Source organism: Diaporthe amygdali (assembly GCF_026229845.1).
Source record: "Diaporthe amygdali strain CAA958 chromosome Unknown NODE_6_length_1560011_cov_65_102424, whole genome shotgun sequence".
Lineage (NCBI taxonomy): Eukaryota > Fungi > Ascomycota > Sordariomycetes > Diaporthales > Diaporthaceae > Diaporthe > Diaporthe amygdali.
This window is the reverse complement of record NW_026517026.1, coordinates 453,827-481,250: the sequence shown is the minus strand read 5'-3', so window position 1 is coordinate 481,250 and position 27,424 is coordinate 453,827. Positions and strand designations below refer to the sequence as shown.

Genomic DNA, 27,424 nt, shown 5'->3' with positions numbered 1-27,424 from the left:
CCTTGAGGCGCCTGCGACGACGAGGACGAACCCGCCTCATCACCATGTCCTCGAGGGGTAAAGACAGGCGCGGCAGGGTTCGGCGTCCACTCAACACCAGCATCGCCACCCCCTCCATTCCTCTCCGGCTCTGATTGGCGAGGAAGCAACGGCTCCTCCCGATCAAGGTCCTCATCAGAACTAGATGATAAAGCGACCCGTGTGCTCGGTGGCGGCGGGCGCTCGGGAGCCACTGTGGACCGAGCGCGCAGTCGATACAGGTCACGGCCGACATCGTCGCGAACGCCGTTGGGCCCCTAGATCCATTGCCCAGGCGTCTCGGTCTCTTCGATGACGCTCCGCAGCGTGACGAACGCGCCGGGCCCGCCCGTCTCAGCCAGGTCGTCTAGTAGCACCGAGGTCTGTGCGTACATGTTTTCCAGCGCCGCGCGGGATGACTTTCCGAGGGATTCTGGGGAGATGGACTGTTAGTTGACTTATAAATCTTGCTTCGTCGTTTCCCCTGAAGATATAGGGTTGCTTGAACAATCGACGAGAAGGGGGGGGGGGGGGGAACTCACGTAATATGGCAGAATTGAGCTCCTCCGCGACCGCGACCCGGCCCTTGCGGTCCAGCAGGTGCGCGACCTTGGGCTCCTTCAGCGGATTCGGGTATGCCATCAGGCCAAAGATCTCGTTGAGCGCCACGTGCACCTCCCGCCGCTCGTCGCCCAGGTACTCAGCCTGCAGCGTCTGCCCGTAGAGCAGCGCATCCTGCGTGAGATCCCGCTGGTCGTGCGTGCCGTCGAGGTCGTCCAGGTCCTCGTCGAGCTCCATCTCCTCAGCGCCCGGTGGCTGGCTGTGGCCGTTGTTGCCCGTCGCGATGGCGGCGGCGTGGTTACCCTTGGGGCCGCCTGCGCCTACGAGGTTCATCTCGGCTTCATTGCGGATCATCTCAATGAATTTGCGGCATCGGAGGTGGAAGTGGACCTGCTCGTTCTCTTCGAGGACCTGGGGGTAAAATGCCTTCGTGTGCTTCAGTGCTTTGTCGATGTCGCCTTCCAGGATGGCTCGACGGATACCTGCGAGTAGTTAGTAAGTCGGCATTGTATCATCTTAGACCAGCGTGACCCACGTTGTCGATTATTTGCATCCTCGTCATCTTTTATGTCAATGCCGGGTACCTGCTCATTGGGGTCTAAACAGAGAGATTGCTTTTCGGATTGTATTTCTCGGGCAAAGGCTCGTGCTGTCTCTACGTAACCGTCGTGTTGTAAAAATTGTAGAACCTGTAGCAGTGTCAGCCGCGGCTTTCAGCCCTCAATTACTTCGTGACGTACTAATTGCTGGATGAGCTCCGTCTCGTTGAGTGGTGGTGCGAGTTTGGTAGTATCTGCTTGCTCGATCTCCTTTTCGAGTTGTCTGATCTCCTTCTGTAAAACGATAGTTAGCATTTGTCTCGCCCCAGCTAATGAATGATATAAGAACCCAGCCGCGGTTCGTCCAGTATGGATCAGCCACCCAATTCATGATAGTACAGAAGTTGATGGGCGTCGTTTCTGTTGGGTCACCACACGACTCCGCGGGCTCTCGTTCCTATGGAAAGGCGTCCCGCGACATGCACCATTCCGGCGGATCACGATCAGGCTCCGAGTTTGGATAGCCCGGCCGAAGGAACTCGTCCGTGGAGGAGTCGTCCTTAGAATCCTCAGGAGCCCTGGCCGGATAACTGTGGCGTCGCCACGGGGCCTGGTCGTGATGCCAGATGGGATCGCCGAAAGTCTCGAGAAGCCACCCAGGGATTCCATTGGGATAGTGGTCACTCATGGTGAAAACAATGTAGACTAGAGAAGCAAGGGACAACGCGTATATGAAGAAAATGAAAATGAATATAATAACGAGTGTGATGAGAGTTGAACATGCCTTCATGACGGAATCAATGTCGAACATGAACGGTGTCTGGCCGAAGTTGACACGAACATGCTCTCCGGTCTTTTTGAGCCCAACACATGGGTACAACTTCCCCTTGACTTCCCTAAAAGCGATTCCTGAATGAAACAAACAAGAGTCAGTACGGCACGGGCAAGTATGACCGGGGCGAACCAGCTCGTGGCTGCCACCCGTTTCTCGTCAAACATACCGAGGTAATGTCCATTTTTGGTGAAAAAGGCGGTCCCTGTCCTGAAGTTGACGCCGCATCCGATGACATCGCCGTATCCAAAGGTCGGACCGTAGTGCTTGCCCACGTTCTGCGCTTGGAAACAGTGGCCGTCGTCGCCGTGGTAACCCCAGGACTCTGGCTCCCAGCCCGGTGCTCGATTTAATGAAGCCGTTTTACTTGAGAAGCCGACGCCGATCAAGGTGCTGTGAAGAAGACCCTCGTTAGCAATCTCTCTTTCATCCTCGCGCGTCAGCGGGTCCACGTCCTGGTTGGTCCTGCATAGCCTCCAATTTGATATGTGATATGTGTCGTGTGTTTGTAGGTGTGAGAAGTACGGCAGCATTTCAAAAAGTAGACCTACTCGTTATGTTTCCTGCCCAGTATCGTCACTTCGAAATAGTATAGCCCACACTGCACGGGCATGGGCTGGTCGGCGCGGATGGCGCGCGCCTCGTGCTCCCTCTCGTTGGGGTCCCTGGGCCCCGTGTATTTGACCTCGAGCCCGTCCGACATGACATCAAGCCCGCTGGCCCTGTCCTCCTTGACCGCGCTCCACCGCGTGGGCAGAGACTCCATTGCGTCGTCGTCTTCGTGTGGTGGTGTTCGCTCGATCACGTCGCGCGCAATGCCTAGATACGGCTGTTGTGCCGTTGGCTTGTCGCTTGGCAGGCTGGCCCCATTCTTTTCTCGCGCGTCCTGCCTCTGCCTCTGTGCCAGTGCCCTCTGATGGTTCTGCTGCTCCAACCTCGCCAGGTAGTGCGAGCCCTGCAGGTACGATGGCCTTGGTAAGCTGCTGCTTCTAGCGCTGCTGCCGTTGGTGCTCGGGCTCGCCCGCCCCGCGGTCAACAGGTCCACGCCCGGCAGGCTATCGAGGGGCGTCCGGCTCATGAACATCTCGAATGCTCGTGAGAAGTGTGGCAGTTGTTGGTGCTGGGTTCTCGTCGCGTACAGGCCACCAGGCGCCCCTCCATCCAGATGCGAGCCGTTCTGCGTCATACCGCCGGTGCTCTCGTGATCTCTGGGCGGGAAGGGATAGTGGGTCTCCCAATCTGCGTCGACGGGGTTCAGGATGTGGCTGAAGGAACCAGGCCCTGTGCGGGTGCTTCCCTGTGTCGCAGAGGAAGCTCGAGGGCTCTCGGTGGCTACTGAGGCATACGAGGATCGAGGGTAGAGGGGAGCTGGCAGGAAGCTGCTTTGTCGAGTGTTCTGGGGATTCTGGGAGTTTTGGAAGGGGCTGGTCATGTCTGCCCCTCGTGCGGTGCGGCGTGGTGCGGCGTGATGTCGTCGTGGAGGGGGATTGGAGGTTGATGGAGGGATGCGAGGAGGATGATGTCCAGATCGAAGGTCGTCCTGGGATGGCTGATTGCTGGTTGCCGGAGCTCAAGGCAACCCGGTCAAGGAGCTGCCGCCGGAAAGCTTGTTGGGTGTCGAGGGGAGTCAGTGTGCTGCTTCCTGGCAGCCGAAGACGACGGCAAGAGTAACAACAACAACAGGTGCAAGCTGTGGCAACGTGTCTGGGCCAGCTGTGCAATCATCCGGATCACTGATGGATGACCTGACGGGGGTGCGGCACCTTGGGAGCTTCTACGAACTCAAGTCACTTCACTGATGAGGGGCGGAATGGACTAGACTGGACTCGACGGTGGCATGAACTCGACAGGGAAGAGGGCCTGTCTTCACAAATCAGGGGCAGCAATGTCTCTTGTGCAGCATACGATGAGTTGGAAGGGAGAAAGGGACAACAAGAGATGTGTTGCCAGGCCTGTGATGGTTGCCCGAGATGCTGGTTTATCCATGAGATCCCAGGCGCAGTGATGTCGTCAGTGGGATGGTCTGCGGAGTAATCCAGGTGCACAGCAGGGCGAGAGTAGCGTTGGCGTGTGCATGTTAGAGGACCGGTGCCGGCAGCATGCGATACACAGGGGGGGAACTCCGGATAAGTCTCAGGGGGCCACAGCAGCCATCCTCTTGCACTATGGTGTGCCTGGGTACCAGAGACACACCACATCATCACGCAGACATGAAAACTCACTTTTGTACTAAACATTACTGGCACTCTCAATACCGATCTGTCAGAATCAAGAAAGCTGTCAACAATCAGGCACCGTTCCGCTGCCTGATGTCCTGCAAGTGAAACGGGCCTGTTATCACATGGCACGTCTGGACGGCCTGAGTGGCAAGCTGTGGAGTCGATAGTGCAATTGTCCATCGAAGTCAGCTTAACAATCACCTGAAGCAATCAACATGTCATCATTTCAACTAAGACGGATCGAGTGCTCTGTCTACCTCCTTTTGCCGTGTCATTCTTTTTTGGCCGTGTAACTGTATCTGTGTCTCTGCTTGTGTCATGCTGGTCTCTACCGAGCCATCGATAACTCTGCTAGTAATGTATAGGAGCCCCATAGGATGCCATGAGACCATTTGCCTGCTATTGCCAAAGGATGAATAGAGATACCTATCGCGTTATACAATTGCCTGCAGAACTTCGGTAATACCGTTGACATTAGTGATCTGAGCGTTAATCATACGGCTTGTGTTGTGTGTCGGCGAATGGCTGAGGCTGGGATAGCGAAATTCTCAGTTGGGCCATCATGAGAAAGCACTATTTGGTGGGTAGTTGACACCTGAGATTCTCCTCGCCAGGCTCAACAAGACTCTCAGACAACTTGCTTGGCCTCCTTGTCAGCGGGAATGTGTACCTTCGGTAAACGTTGTACATACACAGAAGTAGGCATGGCCTATCAAGAATACAGCAGTCACGAGGAAAAGTTTCGGGGCATGACAACGTGAAGTAATAACAAATGTTGACTTTAATCCAGTCAGATCTACCGCAGAAAAAGCTCATTCCATCCAGAACGCCGCCCGTCATGCCGTTTTGTCCACATTTCCATAATGAGGGACCACGAGGGCCCGGACCTGGTATCTCCCCTTAGACAAACTGTCTTGTCTCCATTGCACAATACCCCTGAAGCCGGTTTTCCAGTGAACCCTTTCCCCCATTTCCATGGAACGCCTTGACTATATGATCGCAGAAAAGAAAAAAGCTGTACAGGCTGAATGCGAGAACGCGGTACGCTTTCAGCTCTTGTTGTGTGACATGTGTGAGTGGGCAAAAAGCCCGTCTAGGCGCCTGCCGCGATGGCCATGGGCGCGGGCGAGCTGGCCTGGACGCTGGGCAGGCTCTGCATCTCGACATCGGCACCCGAGGTGCTGTTGTTATCGCTCTTGCCCGGCTGGCCCACTCCGTTCTCCTTGTTCTCCTTGCTGCTGCTGCCGTCGGCGGAGGCGGGAGTCGAGGTCGGCACACCGTTCTCGGGGGTGGACTCGGAGGGCCTGGGCTTGGGCGGGGCAGTCCACCGGTTGATCTGCCATTGCACGCCGGTGAAGGTCTTGAGCTGGAAGGTACCTTTGGTCCACTTCCGGCAGGGCTTCCCGGTGCGGTCGAGGGCGCGCAGGCCGGCGTTGATGGCACCCTGGTTAGCCTTGGGGCCGAGTCGGTGGGCGGCGGCTCGTGGCTCGACGGTGCCGTCGTCGCTGGGACCAGGTTAGCATTCTGCACGTAGATTCAAGTCCATCCCGCGGAGCACCTACTTGACTTTCCGCCTCTTGGGACCTGGCTTGCCCCGGACCTTGGGTGGAGCATCGCCATTTGCAGCAGCCGCAGACCTCTTCACACCCTTCTTCTTTGGGCCCTGGCCATCGGCTGGGGGTCCCATGACGGATGGGGCGGGCGTGCCACCGTTGGCAGGCGTCGCAGGGTTGGAGTCGGAGGCGTTGTCAGGGATGGCAGCAGCGCCGTTGGGCAGAGGCGTCGAGGTTGAGGGTGAGTCGTTGGAATCTTTCATGGGGGTGTCCTCCTTGGCAGCGTCGGATGTCGGATCGATGAGGGCTCGCAGCCTGTCGGGAGCAACCTTAAGGGTGATGACTTTGGAGGTGGTGGAGGCGGCACTCGTGGAAGACTTGCGTCGATCCTTCGCAGGAGTAGATTTGCTTGATGGAGCCATCGTGTGTCGAGTTGGTGGTGTTGAAGAAATTAGGCCGTCGAAAAACGGCGAGTGTTGGGGGGATTTTAAATAAGGGCAGAAAAAGGAGACGCAGTCAAAGAGAAGGGTTGGTGAGCGGGAGACCAAACCCGTGTGCCAGCTCGATGACGGGAAAAGAAGGGTGAGGCGAGGCGAGGCGAGGCGAGGCGAGGTGTTGGGTCGGTGTTGGTGTGCCTTGTTGTTGGAGGACAAAGTCAAGTCAAGTCAAGTCAGGTCAAATTCAAAAGCCAAGTCAGCGCTGATGTGGTTGTGCACTGCAGAATCGTACAGTAAGGGGGCCGGATGGTGTGTGGGATCCTAGTTTCGGCGTGCGGTGGGAATTTGCATGGCGTTGGCGATGGAGGAGGGAGTTTGACGGTGACGGTGATGATGATGGTGATGGTGGATGGGATGGTGGTGGAGAAGAGAAAGGCGGATGGGAAGGGAGGGCGTGGGAACAGATTCCATCATTGTGGTTTTAGATCAAAAAAGGTTGGACGGCCCATGGTCGGTTGTGGTGATTGCAGCCAATTCTCATGGCAACCCAGCTTTTGGTGCTGGGCCTTGGGCCTTGTGCCTTGTGGTGCTGCACACACGCACGCGCGCGGAGAGGAGGTTCGCTCTGCTCTCTGCTCGCAATGGGGATGGGCAAAGCAGAGCTTACCTAGTCCCATTCCCGGGAACGCTATTAAAAGCACGGCCCCATCTGGCAGGCTGACATAATCGATTAGGTACCTGCCACATGTACCTTTTTTCTCTCTCTCTCTGCTTCTACAGTAAGTGTGTCTGACGATGACCTCGCGACACAATAGACACACAATCTGCGAATGCTTCAAACTCGAGGTGCCATTGTTCATTCCATGGGGGATCGATCTGTTCCAGCTGCGAACAGAAAGATGGGCTGGGCTGGTCTGGGCTCGGCACGACAGGTCAGGACAGGACAGGGCAGGAGGACAGGCCCCGATGGATCAGATCAGATCAACCAACCTGCCCGTTTGTGTGCAGGCTCAGCAACGTGTGCGCGATCGCTCTCTGGCTGATTGACTTTGGACCGGCCAGCCAGCCAAGCCGACTGCATTTTTGCCGGGGTCTGCCACTATCGTGGGGCCCCTGAACCATCACCACCAGGCTCGCCTGCATCCTCCTGGCCCTGTTAGGCCATTACAAGTGTGTCACATCTCGAGCCTCGACGACGGAAAGGGCAAGGTTCGGCTTCGCTCACTCCAGCTCAGCTCAGTTGCACTCTGTTTCCTCGTCGATGACCAGGCCTCGCCCTCATCTCCGGATACCCGCCGCGCTCATGACAAAGGGGCTGCCTGGCGTTGGCCTCTCGCTTCTTTCTCCCTTCCCTGCTGCATGCAGACTGCCCTGGTGCCTCCTTGCTTCTTCTGATTCTCCAAGTCAGCGCTATCAGTGTGATCCGACACGACGATCAGGACGCAGTGAGCATCCATCGTAGGATCAAGGGACCATGGCACCCATGGGGACCGAGAACGCCAAGCCTTGCACCACACCAGCAACACCAGCAACCAAAAACCGCCGAAAAACTCTGTTACCATGACGGGCAGGGCAGGGCAGCTCGGGTGACGAGTCCATCACCGCCCACGATTCGCGATTCTCCAAAAGCGCCACCCACCGCCGAGTCTGCAACCACCCAACTCCCGAGCACGCCCCGGGGCAAAAACCAAACTCCACTCACTGACATTCTGCAACCTGTTCACCCCGACTTCCGCCACGAGACCGAAGTCTGTCTGAGCCTTCTTGCCGCGCAAAAAAAGGCAAACAGATGACGATGATGCTTGGTTCTTCCGTCATCCTCCTGCCGTCCAACCCGGCATCTACCTACCAACCATCCTTTCTAGGTCAATGCCCGTCTCGCGAAGCATCCCCACTTGGACCTGCCAACCCGACAAAGAAACCCCTAAGGCGCTTACTGACCCGACTGAATTTTCAATAATGTACCTGTGATAATTCAAAACGCCCAACCCGACGCGGAGCTCCGCCATTCCCGTCAGCGACCCGGCTGATCGGCAGGGTCAATCGCGCCTCCTTTCCCTAATTTCTCCGTCGTCTCTGGTTTTGGGCTCAACGCAATATGAAACACCACGCAAGAGGGCGGCGTGTCACTTTTCCCCTGGTAGACGCCAGACCGGCAATGCCTGATTGTAGAGAAAAGGAGAGATGCCTCGTGTCAACCACCGCTTAGCAAGACTCCGCCTTGCCTCTGAACATCCCAATTCGGGGCTCATCTCGCACCACCTCGCCATGATTAAGCCATCGCCGCACCTGAGTCGTGTTGTAGTGTCGTTGCTGTATCTATCTCAATATGCGGTTTTGCCCATCCAAGCATCCATTCTACGTGCACCTTTGTAACGCAGCTCAGTGCAAGGCGGCAATTGCGCTTGCGCTCACCAAAACCACAACACAAAGGCTTCCAGTGCGCGCACGCCAACGGCGATAGACCATACAGATGAATTGGGCTGATGCACTGAATAGGGTGCCAGCCTACGGCGCAGTTCACCACATGGACGGGCCGAATAAGCCTAAGAGAGATGATCGCCTTGCGTGTCGTCAAAGCTTCACTCCCCGAGGTATCAACAGCCAGGCCGGCCAGTGGAACGATGCCTCGTACACGTACTGAATACTGATCCTGTGGACAGGAGTCGACTGGAAGACCAGCTCGCGGTTCCTGGTTACATGCATCTCGCAGAATACAATTCCTCAATAAGTAGTAGTGAGTCCACTCAACTTCAAGGTTCCGGCGCTCAAACCTCCCCGTCCTCAGGTGGATGAGGTGGCCAAGAACATGACTACTGCCCTCGAGACAGGCGTATCGTGAATGCTCCCACAGTCCGTATATTGGACCGCTAGGCTGGGAAACTCGTGATGAGGTGCAGAGTTCGGAGTGCTTCGGGAGATGAAGCTCTGTTCGGCTCCAGGCAGTCCACCACCGTCCAGTCTGGCCGTGTTCGACAGACCTGGGGATGGGACGAGGGCTGCTGCAATCGGGATCGCACCACGATACACCCCTCTGCCTTGTCCGGCGTTTTCAAGCGCGTGTAGGGCCTCTGGTGGCCGTTGGGGCGTGATATATAGCGTGTAACTTCAAGGCAACAAATTCAAGCTCAATCTGAGGAAGCTAAGGCTTCAGTCTCTCAAGTAAGCTCAACCGGATTCCGACCGGAGTCCGCTCCCGGCGGATGTTGATGGCGGACTGTTGAGCGATAGGCAGAGTGTGGCAGTATTTCTGAGTGTTGGGCACAGTATAAAGTGTATCAGTTCACAGCTGCACCGCTCACTGGACACCGAAAGTTGTGCTACAAGCATAATCAAAAGCCAGAAATTGAATTGAGGTATCTTCGAACAAGGGAAAAAATTTGGTCCCTCGGAGGCTCCATTCGTGGCAAGGCAAGAAGCAAGAACTCCAACACAGTTCCCATCAAACACGCAAACGCCCTTAGGACCTATCAACACCCCGCTCCTCGCAGTACTTCTCGACCTCCTTCCGCAACGTCTCCTCCTGCCGCCTTACCAGGTCCATAATAGCCTGGACCTCACCCCCGAGCTTCTCCTCGCCCACCTTGGCCGCGATGTTGACCATGTCGTTGAGCACCGCCTTGAGCTGGTTCGGCAGCCACGTGACGATGGGGCTGCCGCCCGTCGCAGTAGGGTGGTCCGTCATCTTCAGGATGTACTCCTTGCCGAAGCACCAGTGGCGCCAGCGGAACTCGCGCACCTGGTCCAGCAGCTGCAGCCAGAGCCGCCTGCTCTCCCAGACGGCCTCCTCCTCCTCGACGCCGGGCGCCGCCTGCAGTCGCAGCGCGAACTCGCGCAGGTTGACCTCGACGGAGCGATCGCGCACGTGCTGCAGGAAGGCGCGGTGGTTGGAGGGCCGGTACTTGCGGAAGTCCTTGAGGATCTCGGTGAGCGGGGTGTCGGGCATGGGGATCTGGAGGAAGTTGTCCATGAGCGGGACCATGGAGTCGTTGGCGCCCGACTCGCCGCGGAACGACATGGGCTTGCCGTCGTTGATGCCCTCGTACACGACGCCGTCCGGGAACATGGACTGCGAGGTGATGCCGAAGATGAAGGTGCGGAAGGTCGTGTAGTCGCGCGGCTTCGACTTCATCCACATCGTCTCCATCGTCGCGTTGATGCGCCGCAGCGCGCCCAGCTGCTTCGCCATGGCTGTGTTCAGCTCCGCCCGGCTCGAGTGCGCCGCCTGCAGCGCCTCCACCGTCCCCGACACCAAGGGCCCCGAGTTCTTGACCATGTCGATGTGCACGAGCACGAATCCGGCCTCGCTGGATGTGTGGTCCAGCCCGTGCTCGAAGGCCCGGATCAGCCGGATGTTGTCGTAGTCCATGCCCTTGGCTGGGTCTACCAGCTTGTAGTTGTAGAGGGCATAGCTGCCGGCGTACTCCATGAATGGCATGAAGCCGGTCCTATGGGGTTGTTAGGGCCATGACGAGAGAGAAGACAAGTGCATTAGAAAGGAGTTGCGAGATGGAAAGAGAGTTTTGAGAAAGGTCTCGTGTAAGTGTATGCGTGCGTGTGTGCGTGTTGAGCGAGAGAGACAGAGAGGGAAGGAAAGAAAAGCCTCCTCTTGGCAGAAGATGATGATATGAAGGAAAGGTGAATCAAAAAGATGCGTCCACAACAAGAACGAAATGATATGTGGATGTTTGATGGTGTACAGAAAGGCAACTCAGGTGAGAGGTGCAAGAAGTGACGAAAGAAAGCGGGCCCCAACGACGAGAGGCCAATGAGAGGGTAAGGAAGCCGTGTAAGTCTTGCATCCACCTGCGAATAGGGCGACGACGTGACAACAGACACACGAGAGACAAAAGGATCGGAACACCAGATGACGACGAAAAGGAAGAGGCAGTCAACTCACAGCTCAGCAACCCTAGCCATCGGCCTGGCAATAACAGCCGGCAATCTCTGACGGCCAAGGCCATAGGGCTCGCCGCGCAGGAACCGCTCATGGCACGGCTCGAGCAGGTACGCGGACAGCAGGAACGAGTAGTCGCGGTACAGGGCGTTCATGAGCGGCTTGTCGGCGGCGTACTTGTCGACGGCCCACGTCAGGTCGGGGAAGTCGGCGTCGACCGTCGGCCCCAGCCGGTTCTGCGCCAGCAGCCCGGGCTCCCCGGACGCCGTCCTCACCGGCATGCGCTGCAGGATGTCCTCGAGCGGGTCGAACTCTGAGGGGAGCTTCCACACGGGGTCGGCTCGCGGCAGGAACCCCCGCGGTTTGGACACCATGAAGGCCTGCAGCGACGTGTCGTCTGCCCGGCAGTCCTCCAGGACGCCGAAGTCTGCGGCGGTGTAGTTGTCGTCGACGGTGACGGACCCCATTGTGGTGGTGGTGATGATGTGAATGTCTTGGGGGTGGGGGCAAGATTGGTATGTGTGAAAAGCTGGGGAAAATTGGTGTATGTTAAGGGGTTGGATGGTTTGTGTTGGATTTTGTTGAGTCTGGCGAGCCGAGTTCCACAGCTCTCTGGCTTGGAGCAAGCCGGCCTTGATATACCTGTGAGGCCGGAATGATTCCGGCCTCACTCGACGAAGACCGGAGATAGAAGTCGTCCATGGCACCCAGTCATGAGCTACGTCTCAGGGTGATAAGCAAGGGCACCTAGCGTAACGACGAGAGCCGAGAGCCCAGGCTAGCCATTCCCGCGCCAAACCGAGGCCTCGTGAGGAGCACCACACCGTCCATTGTGGGTGTTGCAGGAGGTTGACAGTCGTGATGTACGACGTTGTGAGGCTCGGTACCGGATCAACTCGTCGGCCGTGGAATAGAGGATCCATGTGGAATATATGGGTAAAGTAGACACTTGCTGACCATTGCTTGTTAATTAAATGGCTTTAGTTGGCTCGATATAATATCAATCACGACCCTATGGTCTGATTCCACGGGCAGGAGGCCGTGTCAAGTCCGGGGAATCGTGAGATCTGGCGGAGGGCTCGTGGAGAGTAGTCGAGTCAAGGTCACATCCGGGTCTCCACTTTGGGCTTGGCAAGCGAGATGGAGAACCGATGCTCGGGCACCGTGCAAGTACTTAATTCCGGCCAGGTGCAAGAGCTGAGCTCCTCGTTGAAATAGCCAAATCGCGCGCCAGCATGCTTGCGGAATGGCGCGTGAAGGACTGCCCGGCTCGGCCGGCGGCTCGGTGTAGAAATGTTCGCGCTCTCAAGTCCGTCAAGGCATCTTCAGCCAAGCCCAATTATGCCAACTAGGGAACAGTTCATTTCGATATTCGCGTGTCCCAAATTTGGAATCATCCATTCTGTAGTCTGTGGAATTAGGACGGAGCTCAGGATAAAGGGTCTGGAGTGGTAGCCTCATCGTTGTGCTTTATGCCGTCCCGTCCGTTCCTAGGTCAACACGTCAAGTATTGGCACAAGCAAGCTGGTCATTCAGTCGCCCCGAAACCAGTATTCTGATGCGCGCGTATGGACTCGCAACGATACGGCGACGATGGACACTTCATTAGCCCAATCTTCGTTCTCTCCTGTGCGTCCGCCGCTGATTCTCGGTCATGTGCTATTCAAGCCGACGTCGTGCGTGAGAATTCAGGACGAGGAGAGAGTAGCAACAACGGTTCCGCCTTGAGATACTGTGGTGGGCGGGTAAAATATCCTTGCCAAGCGAGAGCGAGCTGTGCGGTAATCTACCCATGCAGGGCGTCAGCGCATCGCCGCCGGCGGATTGGATGACGCTCTTTCCCTGCCAACGAGTGGGAGCGAGCCGGCGACAATGTTTGTGGCGTCCTCCTACACCTTGCGATGTGAAGCTGGCTCTGCCGGAGAGCCAAGAGGGTGGACAGACGGACGTTCACGCCCATTCATATGCTGGCCCTGACCTGGAGCCGCTGGCCCAGCTCGATGCGGAAATCAGGATCGCGCTATCCCTGCAGGCAGATCTGCACGCCCCGATGTGAGGCGAGCGTCGCTCGAGATGCGCGTTACGGTGGCATGGGTGGCTCCCATCTTCTTTATTGCAGAACAGGAAATCTGCCTTGGCTGGAATCACAACGCGGGAGCCCCCTAATTTGCAAAGGCAGAGTGTTGCTTCTCGGCGTGCTGGGTGTTTTCCTCACCTCTTCTTCTCTTTTGGAATATTAGGAGAGATCTAGATGCGAATCCCTTGTGACCACAAATATATTCTGAGGGGAAAAAAGAGACCTGAATAAAGGCTCAGGAACATGTTATGTCCGGATGCCAGGCTTCCCGCAGCCTCGTTCGCATCAGAACGGGGTGGAGAGAAAGCTGCCTAAACGTTCACACCCTCTTTAGCCGAGTTAGTATAAGTCACCCCCACGGCAAGCGGCCACTCGGTCGGTTGCTCTTAGTTCGCCTTATATATCAGTCATATTCCTTGCTTTCTCCTATCTTTCACCGTGTTCTTCACCGTGTCTTCTCGCCACTCCAGGATTCTGCTTGACAGTATGACCGGCCATGGCTCTAGAAGCCATGTAAGTAACATGACCTCCGCGTATCACCAGTCTCTGCCCCTGCTGACACCTCACCTACTGCAGAGGCTTCGGCTTGACAGTGGCTGGCTTCGCCAAAGCGCTACCAGAGATCCTCAAATGTGCCCAGGACATTCTCGCCTCAAAACAAAATAGCTATGAGCTCAAGAAACAGAAAAGAAAGTTCGACCGTTATGTATCCAAGGTCGAGACTGAACTCAAACGCTTGCTGAGAAACAAGCCTCGTCGTGTTCCGAAGGACCTTCTACGCGCGAGCTTGGCCCTTGTCAAGTACTGTAAAGGCTGCATCTTCAAGGCTGACAATTTTTACAAGAGGTTTGAAGCCGATCCATGGACCTTCCGCTTTATGACTCACGTGGCGCGTGTCTTTGGCAAGGATAGGATTCGGCTCCTGAGAATACGGCTTGGAGAAGGGGAGGACTGGCTGCGCATTGCATTGGCTACCGTCGCACTGTGAGTCCATGTTTCTAATAATTTCGATTCGAATAGTTTCCAGATTTTTTCACTCATTTGACAAAACTTATCGCTCTAACCATTATCAAGCAACGAGAATCAGGAGGCTGCCCAGGCGGATCTCGAAACGCGCCTGCAATACAAGCATCGGGCAGAACAGCTCCGTCACGATCTCGAAAAGGCGGAACAGTACCGAGATGATTTCCCGGCACGCATGAAGCACATGAACAAAGCTAGGGTGGACTACAGGTGCATTGCTCACCATGCCCACGCTATCGCTCATAGTCCCGTGTTCGAAGGCTCGGATCTGAGCTCGTCATCCATGGCCATTTCTGCTTCGCCCTCCGGTTCTGAACACGGTAGTCAAGGGACACATTTGCATCCCCCTCCCCGGGCCTATTTCTATGAGCAGAATGCTATTCCCACGTATCGAGACTTTGGAGGGTATCCGGAGTCAGAAGTCCCAGAAGTCAGAGGTGCTCCATTAGGGACATGGGTCAACGCCTGGGCCGAACCTGTCTGGATTAACGACCCCTATTACGATCCTCTTTCCAGAGTTTCTCACTATCAGTCTGCTACCTGGGGTCCTACTCTTCGGCACGGATGGCTTCCTCAAGACCCGACGCCCCGAGTCCCAAGCGAAGCGGCCCCCCGCATACCGCGGAGCAGGCAACGACACCACAATATAGGAAACGTTAGAGTCGTCAACACGAGTTCTACGAATCCCTGTGTCACGGGAAGTACTGAAAGAGATGCCATGAATATTCCAAACCATCTAGCGCGCGCCTATCAAGCACCTCAGCCCGCGGCGCCACCTCCAGGATCGGATTCCGCACCTAGCATGGCACCACGTCCAATATACACCGGATCTCGTGGCGCGAGAGCTTCCTCACAGCGGTCAGGGGTACCATTGACACACCAGAGAAGCTCGGTATCATCTGGGAGGCCCTCCCATACCGGCTTGGGCTCTGAGGTGGCGGATGCTGATGATCCCGGTCCAGGGCCTGGCGCTTACACATCTCCTACGTCGCGAAATGGCAGCAATGATTCTCCCTCAATTCAACATAAGACCGGGAGCGCATCTCCTCGGACTAATCAGACCAAGCAGGGACCTCGAACCAGTCATGATCCTACACTTAAGACGGAAGACTCACCCAATGCAAAAAGACCTCTGTATATCCACATCGAAACCCGCTCCTCCAGCAGCCGTTCGAGGTCGTCCTCACAAGCTGGAAGCTCGCCCTCGTCGACATTCTCTAGGGCACGGGGCCCATGTTCCTCAGTAGCCTCCTCCCCGGCCACGAGCTTCACTATCCCGTCTACTGGGTCAGCGCGTGATTCGGGATACTCATCTGGTGGGAGCGTCTGCGAGCCCGATGTAGATACTGACCTGCATCGGCCAGCGGACTCGCGTTATCCACCAAACTCGCACGACACGCGGCGTGGCGGTTATGATGTTATGAAGGAGAGGAGGCGCTCGAGGAGGGGAAAGGATAGGGAGAGGTAGAACATCTGAGGAAGTGGGAGGGAATTCTTGATCGCATGTGGAATTCGCGTGATTGAGAAGTTTAGCCCCCATATGCAATGGTGATTTGCTTAATGATCTTCGAGTTCGGGTCCCAGTCTTATTACCTCCACTTCCCCCATCTTCACTCTTCGCTGTTCCTTTCTCCTTCGTTTTCTCTCTACGAATTGCCTGCTTCACCTCCCTCTCATAATTTTTCCGTTTCATTGACATGAGTCTTGTCGGGCTTACTCACTGATCTCCTTTGGATTCTCTGAACTGTCAAAGACCCAAACGCTGTGACCAAAATCTCAAGGGTCAGCAGCAGGAGTCCAAGGGACGGCCATCGAACCTGGTGTACAGCAGCTCCCATTTAGCACACACTCGGCCCTTAGCCCACTAAAGGTGATGTCATCCTCCGCCGCCAACGCCATGCTCTTCTCAGGCTGAAAAGGACGTTATTGCACCCAATGAGCATGCCAGTCGCCACTGTTTATACTACCAGTGCGTCTAGGTAGCTTCAGCAGCGGACTAAATCCGGAATCAAGGAACAAGAACATTGGAACGACTAGGTATTGACAATTTTAGTTTCCAGCTTTCTGCAACCGTTTCTTATGTAGTTCCCTTGTGACAAACAAGTTCCACAGCATGACAAGGAAGAAGGCCAAGATTGCAGCCGCCAGCAATATCAGGGGACTGAGGATCGCAAGCAAGACAGACCATAGCATGCGCGCTGGAAAGTCTCGTTGGGAGAGTGGCCTTGCTCTTCAATAACATCCTGTGTGCTCAATTTCCGAGTTTGTCAAGCTTTTCTTTCCCAATTTCCTGCCACTTCTCGCCCCTTCCTTACGTCACGCGATGCTTGGGAGTTGACAGTACTTATACAACTTCACCTTTCGCAACGTATCTATTTACGGGCATCGTAGCAGTGGTCTGACGATGTTGTCTATAGCTTTGAGAAGCAAATCTCTCAAGACCCACAGCTGCAACACTATAGAATTGTGTAGGAGAAACAGAATTTTATAAAATGTGGATTTCAAGGACCTTTCAAAGTTGACAACACCACAAAGGGCTACATGAGGTATCGTACCATTCATCTCCGAAGCTGGGTCCAAAAAGAGGAAAATGGCTTAGATAAAATTGGTAGCCCTCAGAGCTTTGTGGCCGGGCGGCTGGTGACCGATCCATGCGGTCAGCTTATCAGCTTATCTTCGTCCGCGACGACACTCCGCTCTCGGTTACGGAGGGGCTTAGTGAGGCTGAGTGGTATTGCAAAAAACTCACCAATCGCGGAACGAGGTGCGAATGAGACAGCAAGGGGGGAATTACACCATGCAGTACAGCATACTGTTGCCTATTTACTAGCGCAGGAAGGAACAGTTAACTAATGCCGAGATTCCACATACATGTAATAGAAATAAACCAATGACACTGCTACAGAAAATAAATATCAATGTGCAAACTCAGCACAATTCTTGACGGAAAAAAAAAAAAAAACATCGAGCTCTCGATCTAGAAAATTTTGCCCGCGGATCTGGCACAAAAACCGTACACGCACTTTATAGCGAGCCACAACGATGGACAATCCAGAAACACCGGAGGACCATGGCACTGCTGAACAATACCCACCTCTCAACACTAAAGAAGAAGACCCTGGTACTAGTCATCTGCCCTACGAATATACTCCTCTGCCAACATCAAGTTCCATCCGCTTGGCCCGCCTTGACAGACCATGGAGAGATGACGGAGTCATTTCCCTTTCCTTATACACAGTTGATTTGAATGACGATCCTCCACCGAGTTATCAGGCTCTTTCCTACACCTGGGGAGCTCCCATCTCGGTCTTCTCAACCGCGGAGGAACGAGACGCCCCTGCACCGCCCGAACAAAATATCATTGTCGACGGACGCACAGCAAAAATCGGTCATAACCTTTTCCTCTTCATTCAATCCTGGTCAAAGTCATTCATCGCCATGCTTCTCGATGAGAGCAGAGCCAAGCGCGCCCGCGAGGCAGGCCTCCTCCCCCCATTGAACCTCTGGATCGATGCTTTGTGCATCAATCAGGCCGATAATGACGAGAAAGCCAGCCAGGTCGCCATGATGGGGCGTATCTACGCGGCCACCACGAGCGTTACTGTGTGGCTCGGGCCTGAAGACGTCTTCACACGCCCGGCGTTAGATCTCATCTTCAGGATGTTCAACATATCGCAGAACCAGACCCGTGCGGCAGCCCTGCTTGGAGGATTTGGGCACACTGCGAAAGCGCTGGGCCTGCCAGAGGAGAGCTCGACTCAGTGGTGGGCACTTTATGCGTTTCTACAGAGGAGCTGGTTCCGCCGGGCGTGGATCACTCAGGAGGTGGCGTTGGCCCCCAAAATATCTGTGGAAGTTGGGCTCCTGTCCCTGCCTTGGATTGTGCTACCAAAAGCAGCCGCAGTGTTGTATGAGAGCAGGCTGGGCGATATGATGGAATACTTTGCATGGTTCGAGATGTCGGGTCCCAAATTTGAGGAGCCGCTGTTTCTGGACGACATGACGCCTATAATGCAAACAAGTGAGAGAACGGACGATGACAGGAATCTCTTCTCGACGTCAAAGCAGCGTGCAGCCTCATTTCATAACATAATCAGGCTCCAGTCAGCTCGTGACGGAGATGGTTCCAGATTGGGCACTTTCACCGGGTATCGACTGGGGACGAGGAGGACAGACATCATTGATTCCATTCCGATTTTGCATATGTTCGACTCCACACGACGAGCTGAAGCAACAGATCCGCGAGATAGGATCTATGCTTGCCTGAGTCTCTCACAAAGAGACACTCACGATAAGGAGACAGTTTCGCCTTTGAGAAGGACCATCCTCCCGAATTACAACCATTCTACCGAGAAGGTATATATTGAGGCAGCATGGTACACTCTCTTGTCTGGTAACGATTTGGAGCTGCTCATGAGGTCGTATGTCGATACAAATGAAGACCAAGTCAATGATGGCAAGGGCAATGCTCTGCCTTCCTGGGTCCCGGACTGGAGACAAACACTGGCTGAGGCGCCACTTTGGAGTCTGCAGACATACAAAGACTCCAACTGGTCTGCATCCAAGGACCTTGTTTGGGTGCCGCCCGAGGACTCGACAGTTGTATATGGTAAAACATTACCAGTGAATGGTGTCTTTGTTGACACCATTATCGATGTTGTTGAATCTGACAACTTTTCATTGAGCAAGTGTGGTGCAGTTGCAACAGAGCTGCCGAAAGAGTACCCATGGGCAGATGGGAGCCTTCTCCGGTCTGAAGTTCTCTGGAGAACCCTCATTGCAAATAGTGAAGATGAGTATTACCCCGCAAGAGACTTTGGTGAGGCTTTCTATTATATGTGGATGGACGAGATGAAGAAGGCGTCGCAGGAATATCATTCAACAGACGGGTTAAATGACCCGGAGAAAGAGAAGGAGTGGTATCGGTTTGTGCACACCACAGGCAAATTATTTCCGCATGGTGGTGAGCTGAATGAGAAATGGAAAGCAAAAGAGGAGCTGAAAGGGATGCCTTTGCGGGAACACTATGAGGTTTCTGTTAACCGTTCCAACCAGTCAGTCAACCTATGGATTCTGTTCAGTTGTCCTCGACAATACCTTTGGAAGATAAATGCTAACATCAATTGGTAGGGATGACTTTGCGGATAACTTAAGCCGAATACAAGCAGAACTTGGGTGGCAAACAACGAAATCAACAACTCCCACAGCTATGTCTCAGGTCGATCTAATGTTGACAAGATTTCGTGAAAAATTCAAAATTGACACTGGCGATGACTTCGAAGGGAGCAACGAGGCTCAAAGCGAGCATGATGCTCCGGAGCCGTCCGAAGTGATCGAATTTCCTCCCAAGGAAACCAAGACCTCTCACGAATTTAGTCGCCTCCAGTCTTTCAGCAAGACCCGGAGGATATTCAGGACAAAGAAGGGATACCTCGGAAACGGACCCCGGTTTGCTCGACGAGGAGACCAAGTCTGGGCTCTTGCAGGATCGAAGGTGCCATTCATCTTGCGCCCGCACAATAATGAAGCATTTCTTCTTGTGGGAGATGCGTATGTGCATGGATTGATGCACGGCGAAGCATTTGAAAACAATGGTTCAAATATTATGAAGATTGATCTAGTATAACGGACAGGAAATCCTATTTGAGGTACCGGTCATATTCAAAATTGAGAAACCACCTACCCACAACGTGGTACATTTCACGCATGGACCGTCTTATTTTGGTACCTTCGCTTTATCATTCGCATGTACCGTATCAGAAAAGCCAACAAATTGTATCGATTCTAGACTAGGTACCTATATGCCCTCGTCCTTCACTGTGAACAACTTGAAACCTCCCGGGCAAAGTCGCTGAAAGACTCCTTTGGGATCATACTTGGCGGCCGCTTCCCTCATCTTGCGCAGATTCTCCTCGCCATAACACTGAAGCACTTCCTGTTCTGGATGCGCATAATTGATGTATAGCCATGGACAGACTCCACTCTCAACGGTCTCCGCATAACCGCGCAGATCAGCGACGAAGGCACGGACGCGTGGCTGAGCCCACGTTGCCAATTCCTGAGTGCGCACACTGGCGTTCACCTGGATCAAAATAGCGTCATGTGCATACTTGTCGAGGTTGAACATGTTACCGCCGGCAGCTGCCGAATGCTGGGCGATCATCCTTGGCATCGGCTGGAAGGAGCAGTGTGTCGTGAAGTCTCCATCCAAAATCTTGTCTCCTACCTCAGTTGCTAGTTGGGTATAGAGCTCGCTTGCCTTTTTAATGATAGAAGCATCATTCTTAATGCACAACGTGTACCAAACATTACTTAGGAAAGGAATAGTCAGTTCCCGCTTTGGCCGGAAGAACAGGAGACTTACTTACTAGTAGTTGGGTGGAAGAGAGGCGTAGACAAGGATCTCTTGCAGAGCTGTCATTTTCAGATTGTTGACCACCTCAGACATCTTCTGGAATTGTGCGAACGCAGCAGGGTCCTCCACCCTAGCCACGTTAGTACAGATAGTTACCACAGCGCCGCCTCCAAGACGAGGCATATGAGCCATTGTGAAGTTGAGGGTGCTGTCAGGGTCACTCGGGGAATTGGCAGTGAAATCAACTATAGCCTCGGCCGCAGCTGGCAAGACGCTCAGGGGCCGCACCGCAAACCCTCCCCAAATGGGACCACTCGGCAGGGTGGACATGGTGAAGCGAGTGACAATGCCGAAGTTGTTGCCGCCGCCTCTGAGCACGCGGAATAGGTCGGCGTGTGGGCCCCCGGCGTCGGCGGTGATGATACTCCCGTCAGCCAAGACCACCTCATAAGCCACAACATTATCGCAGGCGAAACCATGACGTCCAGTGTAGAAAGTGTTGCCGCCACCAAGCAGGAACCCCCCGACACCGACATCAGCCACGCGGGCGCCAGCCACAACGCGCCCGTGCTTCTCAAGCTCCTCATAGACGTACTTCCAGTTGGCAGCAGGGCCGATACTTGCCGTTTCCGCGTCAACATCATACTCAGTGGTGTTGAGCAGGCCCAGATCGATAGTCACTCCGCCGTTAATGTTGTTGTTGGCGGCGTTGCCGTGGCCTCCAGCGCGGACGGCAAAAAGCTGGTCTGCGACGGCGAGGGCCTTTACGGCGGCTGCGACCTCGAGGGCGGAGCGTGGCCGCAAAATACATGCTGGATGCACTTTTGCGCTGTTGCACCAGTAAGAGGCGATGCGTTCGGTGTACTCGCCATTGCTGGGAAGTAGTATTTGGGACTGCAATCCGGCAGCGATGAGGCACGCTGCTTGGGGGCAAGACTCTTGCGCGACCATGGTAGTCGTGTTTCAAATAATTGGGCAAATTCAGAGATGATGCAGGAGGCAATCTTGCCACTTGGAAACTAAGAGAAAGAAAAGGTCTCGACTTTGCTTGCCAAGAGATTCTCAGCTGCTTGTCCAGATGGCCTTCGATAACACAGCCAACAATCACTCCTGCATAGACCCAGCCTCAATTGCAAGGATCTACGGCCTGTTGGTTGCAAATGCACCTGCGACAGGTTGTTGGTTGAAGCTCTTTATGTGACATGTAAGCATTGTCCAATGCCACGCTTCGCTCATGTCGGCAAAATCTGGCATGTCTAGGCATGCATTTGAACCCCTTCACAGCGGTACGCGAGTGTCCTCCGACCTTTCCGTGAACAGTTCATCGTCTAGTAGCTCCTCCACCGTCGGCCTTTCCCTCGGGTCCAGCTTCATGACTTTGAGAATGAATTCCTTCTCTGCAGCCGGTATCTCTGTGGTCGTGACCAAGTGAAAAGGCTTCTCAGGCGCCCCAGAGTTATTGAAGAAATTCATGATTATCATCGTGTCTGGATTGGCGCTGTACGATGGAGGAAATGGCCCAAAGAACTTGTACATGCGCTTGAGCACAGTAAAGAAATAATCATCCTCGTCTGGAGCGAGTCCCTCGATTGCAGGGTTGAAAAGATGGTAATCACCACCGTAAGGGAGGCTCAGGATCTATGCAATTTCATCGTTAGAATGTAGAAGTGAATACTCGAAGAACTGACGCGTCTGGAATCCTGCATGTCTCTCGGAGAAAGGCGCAAGAAAACACTGATACGCTATCGATCAGGAGATGGCGCCACCAGAAATGGGTTTCTCACCGCATTGCCAAAAGACCAGACATCGGTCGCAGTGCCCCAATGTATCTGAAGTGTGGCTTCAGGACTTCAGCTGATACCGGAGCCGATTAGATGGCCCTCCTTCGCGTACCTACCTAGGCACCTAGATGGCTAAGGTACAGCCCACCCGGGCAGGTAGACGAGTATTGCAGCCCCCGACTTGATGCAGTGTCAGAACCCCCTGAGGGGCCAAGCATTCAAGGCTCTGGTCTAATTGCTTCTCATCACACCTTTCGAATGCCTTGTAACACCATGCTTGAGCGATTGAGGTATCCAGCGTCATTGACCTGACCTCTGATTTGATAGCTGCCGGCATTCAGTCGCCATTCGAGTGTAGCTGAACCGTACCGCTGATAGCTGAACTGTGCTGCGTGGGGGCATTGCCCCCAAAGTATGTTTTCCAGAAATATACTCTTCATCCTCGTCCTGTATTCAGCTGAGTTTGTAGCACAACATAAATCTGCCTAACCAAAATGCCACGGATCTTCATAACGTCTGCACAGCCTAAAAGCCTAGTGGTCTACTGGTATGATTTAGATTCCCTGCCTCGTCCCTTAACACTTGGCTCGTTTCTTGGTGTGATCCTAATCAGGTTTTCAGGCGTTTTTTGTTTCTATGCAGTACTAATTTCACTGAGCTGTTTGCCAAAAAATTGTTGTCATTCATCCAATAATCAATTGAAGCAACCTCGACACATACTATCTGAAGATGCAACTCACAGATTGGACCCAGTCATGGTCCAAAACGCAGACGTGCTCGCCACACGAGGCCATTTCTCTGAACAAATTGCGATCAAACGAAAGCAATAGTGGTGTACCAGCTCAAAAGGTGATCAAGTCATCATCCTGGCGGCCAATGTACCTGACTCCGGCCTCTCTCGCCTTGTTTTCGACTGTCTTCTTGGCCTGCCTCGCCAGCGTACAAACGGTGTTTGCGATATCCAACCGTAACAGAGGCCTTTCTGGAGAGAACGACGTTCTGCATCGTGTCCTATGGTCGTATGGTCCAGTTGCGATCCTGACCCTTGTCTCCTCATTCTGGGCCCGACTGGAGACCCAGGCCAAAACGACATCATCTTGGTTGAGTATGGCTCGGGGCAACACCAGAGCTTGTCAATCGCTTCTTCTTGACTACACATCACAACTTCAGCCAATATCGGTAATTTCAGCGCTCAGATACAAGGATTATACAGTAGCAGCCGCTACAATAGCCTCGCTACTTCTCAAGATCTTGCTCGTCCTTGCAACTTCACTTATTACGCTATCACCAGCAACTGTAGTGAAGCAACATAATATCTCCTTGAATCTGAAGAGCGAATTTGTCGACAATTCCAATGGCATCCTAGCAAATGGGTCTTTAGCATCTGTATATTTTGCTTCGATGATGAACTTCAACACGACCTTGCCGCAAGGAGTCTCTGATACATACGCCTATCAGCTTGTCGAATCAGATCTACTCGACACCCCATCGACTCTTAACACTACAGTGGATGGCTTCCTCGGAGAGATTGATTGTGAGCCAGCTAATCTGTATCCGAACGGTCTGGCATTGAATATATCTAAGAGCACCTTCCTCTGGGGATACGATCACAACGATTCCATTCCGATCACGGCTGGCTCATGTAGCTTTCAAGTCTATCCTAACAGAGTTTTGTCCGGCTTGGACGGGGAAATCGAGGATGGCGACTACATTGTTGGTCTTCAGAGCGGTGTGTGCAATGACTCTGATTCCAAAGACAACCATAGGCTTGCCATCATTGTCGCAAGTTTGGCAATGTCGGGAGAAGACATCATCACATTCGCGAGATCAAACTGCTTGATATGCACCCCAACATATCGGATCTTGCCGCTAGATCTCAGCGCGCAGGGGCCAGACAGACTTCTTCGTCCTTCATCGGGGCGCGATTCCCGACTTCTCAGGAACGTCCATCCATGGGATATTCTAAATACCCACGCCAATGCGGTCCCTCCAGACCAAACGCTTCACAACAGTTCAGCGAAAATCTCGAATCAGACCGTGTGGTTTGACGAACATGGATATCTTGCGTATCAATTCGCCAACAAGTCTGGCAACCCTCCCACATTGTCCACGATTTTGGATGGCCCGGTTGGACTTACAGAATTTTTTTCAAACTATTATCAGCAATACAGCGCTCTTTTCGCACACACATCACTCATGCAGCCAGCTTCAATATCCTCTAAGGGATCAGCAGATGAGGTGAAAGGTCGCTTTCTAGGTATACCTACCAACATTACACTACGCTGGTATAATAACCGCGGGAACTTTTAGCTAACTAACCTGAAATTACAGTACAGAGTCTAGTTGCAAATTCTATGACCGCTATTATCGTTACATGCTTATTGATAAGCATATTAATTTGGGTTATTAGAGCTTCGACCAAATTGGAACTCCCACAAAACCCTACCACAATGATTGGTCTTGCAATGTGCTTGTCATCAGGCTACTCTATCATGGAAATGCTGAATGGGATGGGTGGACGTGGGAGAGACTCTTTACAGTCTGTGATTGACGGTTACCATTACAGAACTTGTTTGAACAGAAACGACGGCAGCTTCGAAGTCCTCGCCGAGGAGAGTCTCCTACCAAACGACGATCTGGAAATGTGGCCCCCCGAACAGTCTGTTTTTAAGCCTTTCAGTCTAAAGTTATCAGTACGTCTGACAGTAGCTATAATACTGCTTGCTACTATTATCTCTTTAGAAGCGACACTGAGGTTATCCAAGCGCGATCAAGGACTCGGCAACGTGCCTCTTAACAGAGAGATCATCAGCTACTTCTGGTCCGCATTTCCTGGTCTTGTTTTTACTCTCATCGGCCTATACTATTCGTCATTGGACTTTGACACGCGTTCCTTAGCCCCATATCTGCACCTAGTTAGGGGCTCAGGGTTCATATCATCCATTAGTCTCGATTTAGTTAACAAACATACCCTCTTACTACTTTACGAAGAAACAAAGACAAGGAGCTTCGAATCGTTAGCATCAACATTAGCAGTTACATTAACATCTTTTTTAACAATCTTCTCTTCCGGTCTCTTCACGTCCGCCATCGCCACCTCAAACCTGCCAACAGAGCTACACGTCACCAAACCTATATGGTATAATACAAGAGGTGCCGCTTGCGATTTTGGCTGGCCAGACTACTCAATTAACTCTGCAGCGCTCATTCTGGCCAGCAATCTATCCTACTCGTCTTTCACGTACGAGGATCTGATTCTACCAGCTTTGGAGGTTAACAAAACCTTCCTATCCGCCCACCCGAACACTTCCGCCATTGAGTTTAACACTACTCTTCTCGCTGCACGCCCGTCCTTTACACAATGCCGGGTTTTCAATTCTTCTCAAATTCATGTCAATTTCACATCGTGGCGTGATATTGGAGTCAGGGTAAACATTGACTCAGAAGAATGTCTATGGTATGGGCGCGATGTCTCGAGCAATTTGAATATTCCGCTACCTCTTGCAGGCGATTCTCTTGAGGATGAGGCTGACATTGATTCTCTGTTTGATGAATATGAACATCCTGAGTACCTTCCGTTGTCTGCTGAGGCTTATTTCGCGGTTGGCGGAGGAACCCGGGGAAGTGGTATACAAGCCAGAGGATGCAGCCAGAGACTTTGGGTCTGGGGCCAGTGGTCAACTTCAACGATACAGGAGGTTGATTCTCCTCAGGCAATCTCCGTTTCAGCACTGGCTTGCAATGAGTCCATGGAGACCGTTGAGGTGGAAGCATTGTTATTTGGTCCGGATCTGAGCATTAAACCGAGTCGGCCCCCCATCCCGCATCAGTCAGCCACAAGCAGTGTGGACATGCGCTGGTTTATCAATGAGGGAGTGGATTACAATTTAGGGCACTACCCCGATTACGATCTTTATAACGGCCTTCCATACCTGTCCACGAACACGACAGATATGTTGTTCGACCCGTTTTTCACATTACTTACCACATCACGTTATGCGGTTCCACTGGATATGCTTGGCAACCAGTCCCACGCTTCGACTGTGGCGGAGGCGATCAAATTTCATCACAGAATCATTGCTGCTCAGCGCACTGCGGCAAGCCTCGAACGCATTCCAAGCGGCAACATAAGCATGCATAATTGGGGATATGAAATAGTTCCGGGTACCAACGAAACCTCGTACCATGCTACCAGCTCAATACCCTTAGACCGCTACCGGGTTGTCCAGAACGAGTTCTCAACTCGGGTTCTTCAAGGTCTGCTCATCGGGATTCTTATCTGCTCCCTGGTGAACTGGTATCTCATCTATCTTACGGGGGGATCTGGGGCGCTTCCACGAAGTCCTAACACGATTGCTAATACTGCAGCACTTCTTGTTGACGGTAATCTAATCGAGCTTTTGCGCTTGGTCAATTGTCAATCGCTTGACTTGCAAGCGGTTAGAGACCACTTGGGACGAGATACTGTCTTCCGGCTTGGCTGGTGTACTATTGCTGGGCGTGAAGAGCAAGTTTATTGTATTTATGCTGATGATAACTCCTACAAGGTAGATTTATTACTATGAAGATGAGTCTAAAGGAGCAGGGACATGGGATAATGCTAAGCCATAACCTTATAATATATAAAACCTCTGTGTAGTGTTGCAGGGTGCAGGGTAAGCTTTAGGCTTACATAATCAAGGGGCAAGTCTTAGGCGAAGACTTTAAAAGAGCGTTGCTTTAACCACAGTCTTTACAAACAAACCAACCCACATTCTTTTAAAATCCAATACCTATCGCGTGTAATTGTGATATTTGTGCTCCGATCAGAGCCCAGATACCTTTTATTTCTCTTAAAAGCTCCTATTTCCGATGTTTTGTTACCCCCTCGCTAGTGTGCTCTTAGGTACCTTAGAGGACTGGCAGAGCGGGGCTCCCACAGTGTATACCTTATTCTCTGTGGTTGCCCGTTTTTAGTAGTAACATGGTTGTGTTACTAACGTACATTTGGCAGTGTGGAATGCAAATGAGTGTTAGGGGCTTGCGGAGAAAGACCGCCGCATTTCCGCGGCATTCCCTTCTCCAAGCATCCCGTGAGAACAAAGCCATTCATTCCACTTTTTTTGCTTTGACCCGGCACAGAGGCCTCAATA

At 53.2% G+C, this 27,424-nt stretch overlaps 9 protein-coding genes across 9 annotated transcripts; 3 read left to right on the top strand and 6 right to left on the bottom strand.

The window, feature by feature from the left end:
* Positions 1 to 296: 296 nt before the first annotated feature.
* On the bottom strand, positions 297 to 1,509 carry J7T55_000901 (ran-binding protein; the record flags this gene model as incomplete). Its single annotated transcript, XM_053140164.1, has 5 exons — positions 297 to 451; positions 561 to 1,061; positions 1,115 to 1,268; positions 1,320 to 1,412; positions 1,468 to 1,509. The coding sequence occupies 5 exons, from the start codon at positions 1,507 to 1,509 to the stop codon at positions 297 to 299; spliced, it is 945 nt and encodes a 314-aa protein (XP_052996551.1).
* A 66-nt stretch (positions 1,510 to 1,575) lies between these two features.
* Positions 1,576 to 3,382, bottom strand: J7T55_000900 (ran-binding protein; the record flags this gene model as incomplete). The annotated part of the gene is made up of 3 exons (XM_053140163.1): positions 1,576 to 2,027; positions 2,120 to 2,415; positions 2,502 to 3,382. 3 exons carry the CDS (start codon positions 3,380 to 3,382, stop codon positions 1,576 to 1,578), a joined length of 1,629 nt encoding a protein of 542 aa, XP_052996550.1.
* Positions 3,383 to 5,262: 1,880 nt separating this feature from the next.
* On the bottom strand, positions 5,263 to 6,144 carry J7T55_000899 (uncharacterized protein; the record flags this gene model as incomplete). The annotated part of the gene is made up of 2 exons (XM_053140162.1): positions 5,263 to 5,674; positions 5,732 to 6,144. The coding sequence occupies 2 exons, from the start codon at positions 6,142 to 6,144 to the stop codon at positions 5,263 to 5,265; spliced, it is 825 nt and encodes a 274-aa protein (XP_052996549.1).
* Positions 6,145 to 9,619: 3,475 nt separating this feature from the next.
* On the bottom strand, positions 9,620 to 11,523 carry J7T55_000898 (indoleamine dioxygenase; the record flags this gene model as incomplete). Its single annotated transcript, XM_053140160.1, has 2 exons — positions 9,620 to 10,607; positions 11,060 to 11,523. 2 exons carry the CDS (start codon positions 11,521 to 11,523, stop codon positions 9,620 to 9,622), a joined length of 1,452 nt encoding a protein of 483 aa, XP_052996548.1.
* A 2,106-nt stretch (positions 11,524 to 13,629) lies between these two features.
* Positions 13,630 to 14,806, top strand: J7T55_000897 (uncharacterized protein; the record flags this gene model as incomplete). The annotated part of the gene is made up of 4 exons (XM_053140159.1): positions 13,630 to 13,646; positions 13,710 to 14,117; positions 14,208 to 14,593; positions 14,673 to 14,806. 4 exons carry the CDS (start codon positions 13,630 to 13,632, stop codon positions 14,804 to 14,806), a joined length of 945 nt encoding a protein of 314 aa, XP_052996547.1.
* A 109-nt stretch (positions 14,807 to 14,915) lies between these two features.
* J7T55_000896 (uncharacterized protein) lies at positions 14,916 to 16,398 on the bottom strand (the record flags this gene model as incomplete). The annotated part of the gene is made up of 6 exons (XM_053140158.1): positions 14,916 to 15,085; positions 15,272 to 15,436; positions 15,508 to 15,542; positions 15,874 to 15,918; positions 16,006 to 16,067; positions 16,342 to 16,398. 6 exons carry the CDS (start codon positions 16,396 to 16,398, stop codon positions 14,916 to 14,918), a joined length of 534 nt encoding a protein of 177 aa, XP_052996546.1.
* Positions 16,399 to 17,198: 800 nt separating this feature from the next.
* J7T55_000895 (uncharacterized protein) lies at positions 17,199 to 19,782 on the top strand (the record flags this gene model as incomplete). The annotated part of the gene is made up of 2 exons (XM_053140157.1): positions 17,199 to 19,210; positions 19,287 to 19,782. The coding sequence occupies 2 exons, from the start codon at positions 17,199 to 17,201 to the stop codon at positions 19,780 to 19,782; spliced, it is 2,508 nt and encodes an 835-aa protein (XP_052996545.1).
* Positions 19,783 to 19,953: 171 nt separating this feature from the next.
* J7T55_000894 (uncharacterized protein) lies at positions 19,954 to 22,567 on the bottom strand (the record flags this gene model as incomplete). Its single annotated transcript, XM_053140156.1, has 5 exons — positions 19,954 to 20,467; positions 20,525 to 21,385; positions 21,818 to 22,149; positions 22,296 to 22,340; positions 22,544 to 22,567. The coding sequence occupies 5 exons, from the start codon at positions 22,565 to 22,567 to the stop codon at positions 19,954 to 19,956; spliced, it is 1,776 nt and encodes a 591-aa protein (XP_052996544.1).
* Positions 22,568 to 22,786: 219 nt separating this feature from the next.
* J7T55_000893 (uncharacterized protein) lies at positions 22,787 to 26,684 on the top strand (the record flags this gene model as incomplete). Its single annotated transcript, XM_053140155.1, has 6 exons — positions 22,787 to 22,839; positions 22,997 to 24,397; positions 24,874 to 24,985; positions 25,058 to 25,127; positions 25,494 to 26,581; positions 26,661 to 26,684. 6 exons carry the CDS (start codon positions 22,787 to 22,789, stop codon positions 26,682 to 26,684), a joined length of 2,748 nt encoding a protein of 915 aa, XP_052996543.1.
* Positions 26,685 to 27,424: the final 740 nt, after the last annotated feature.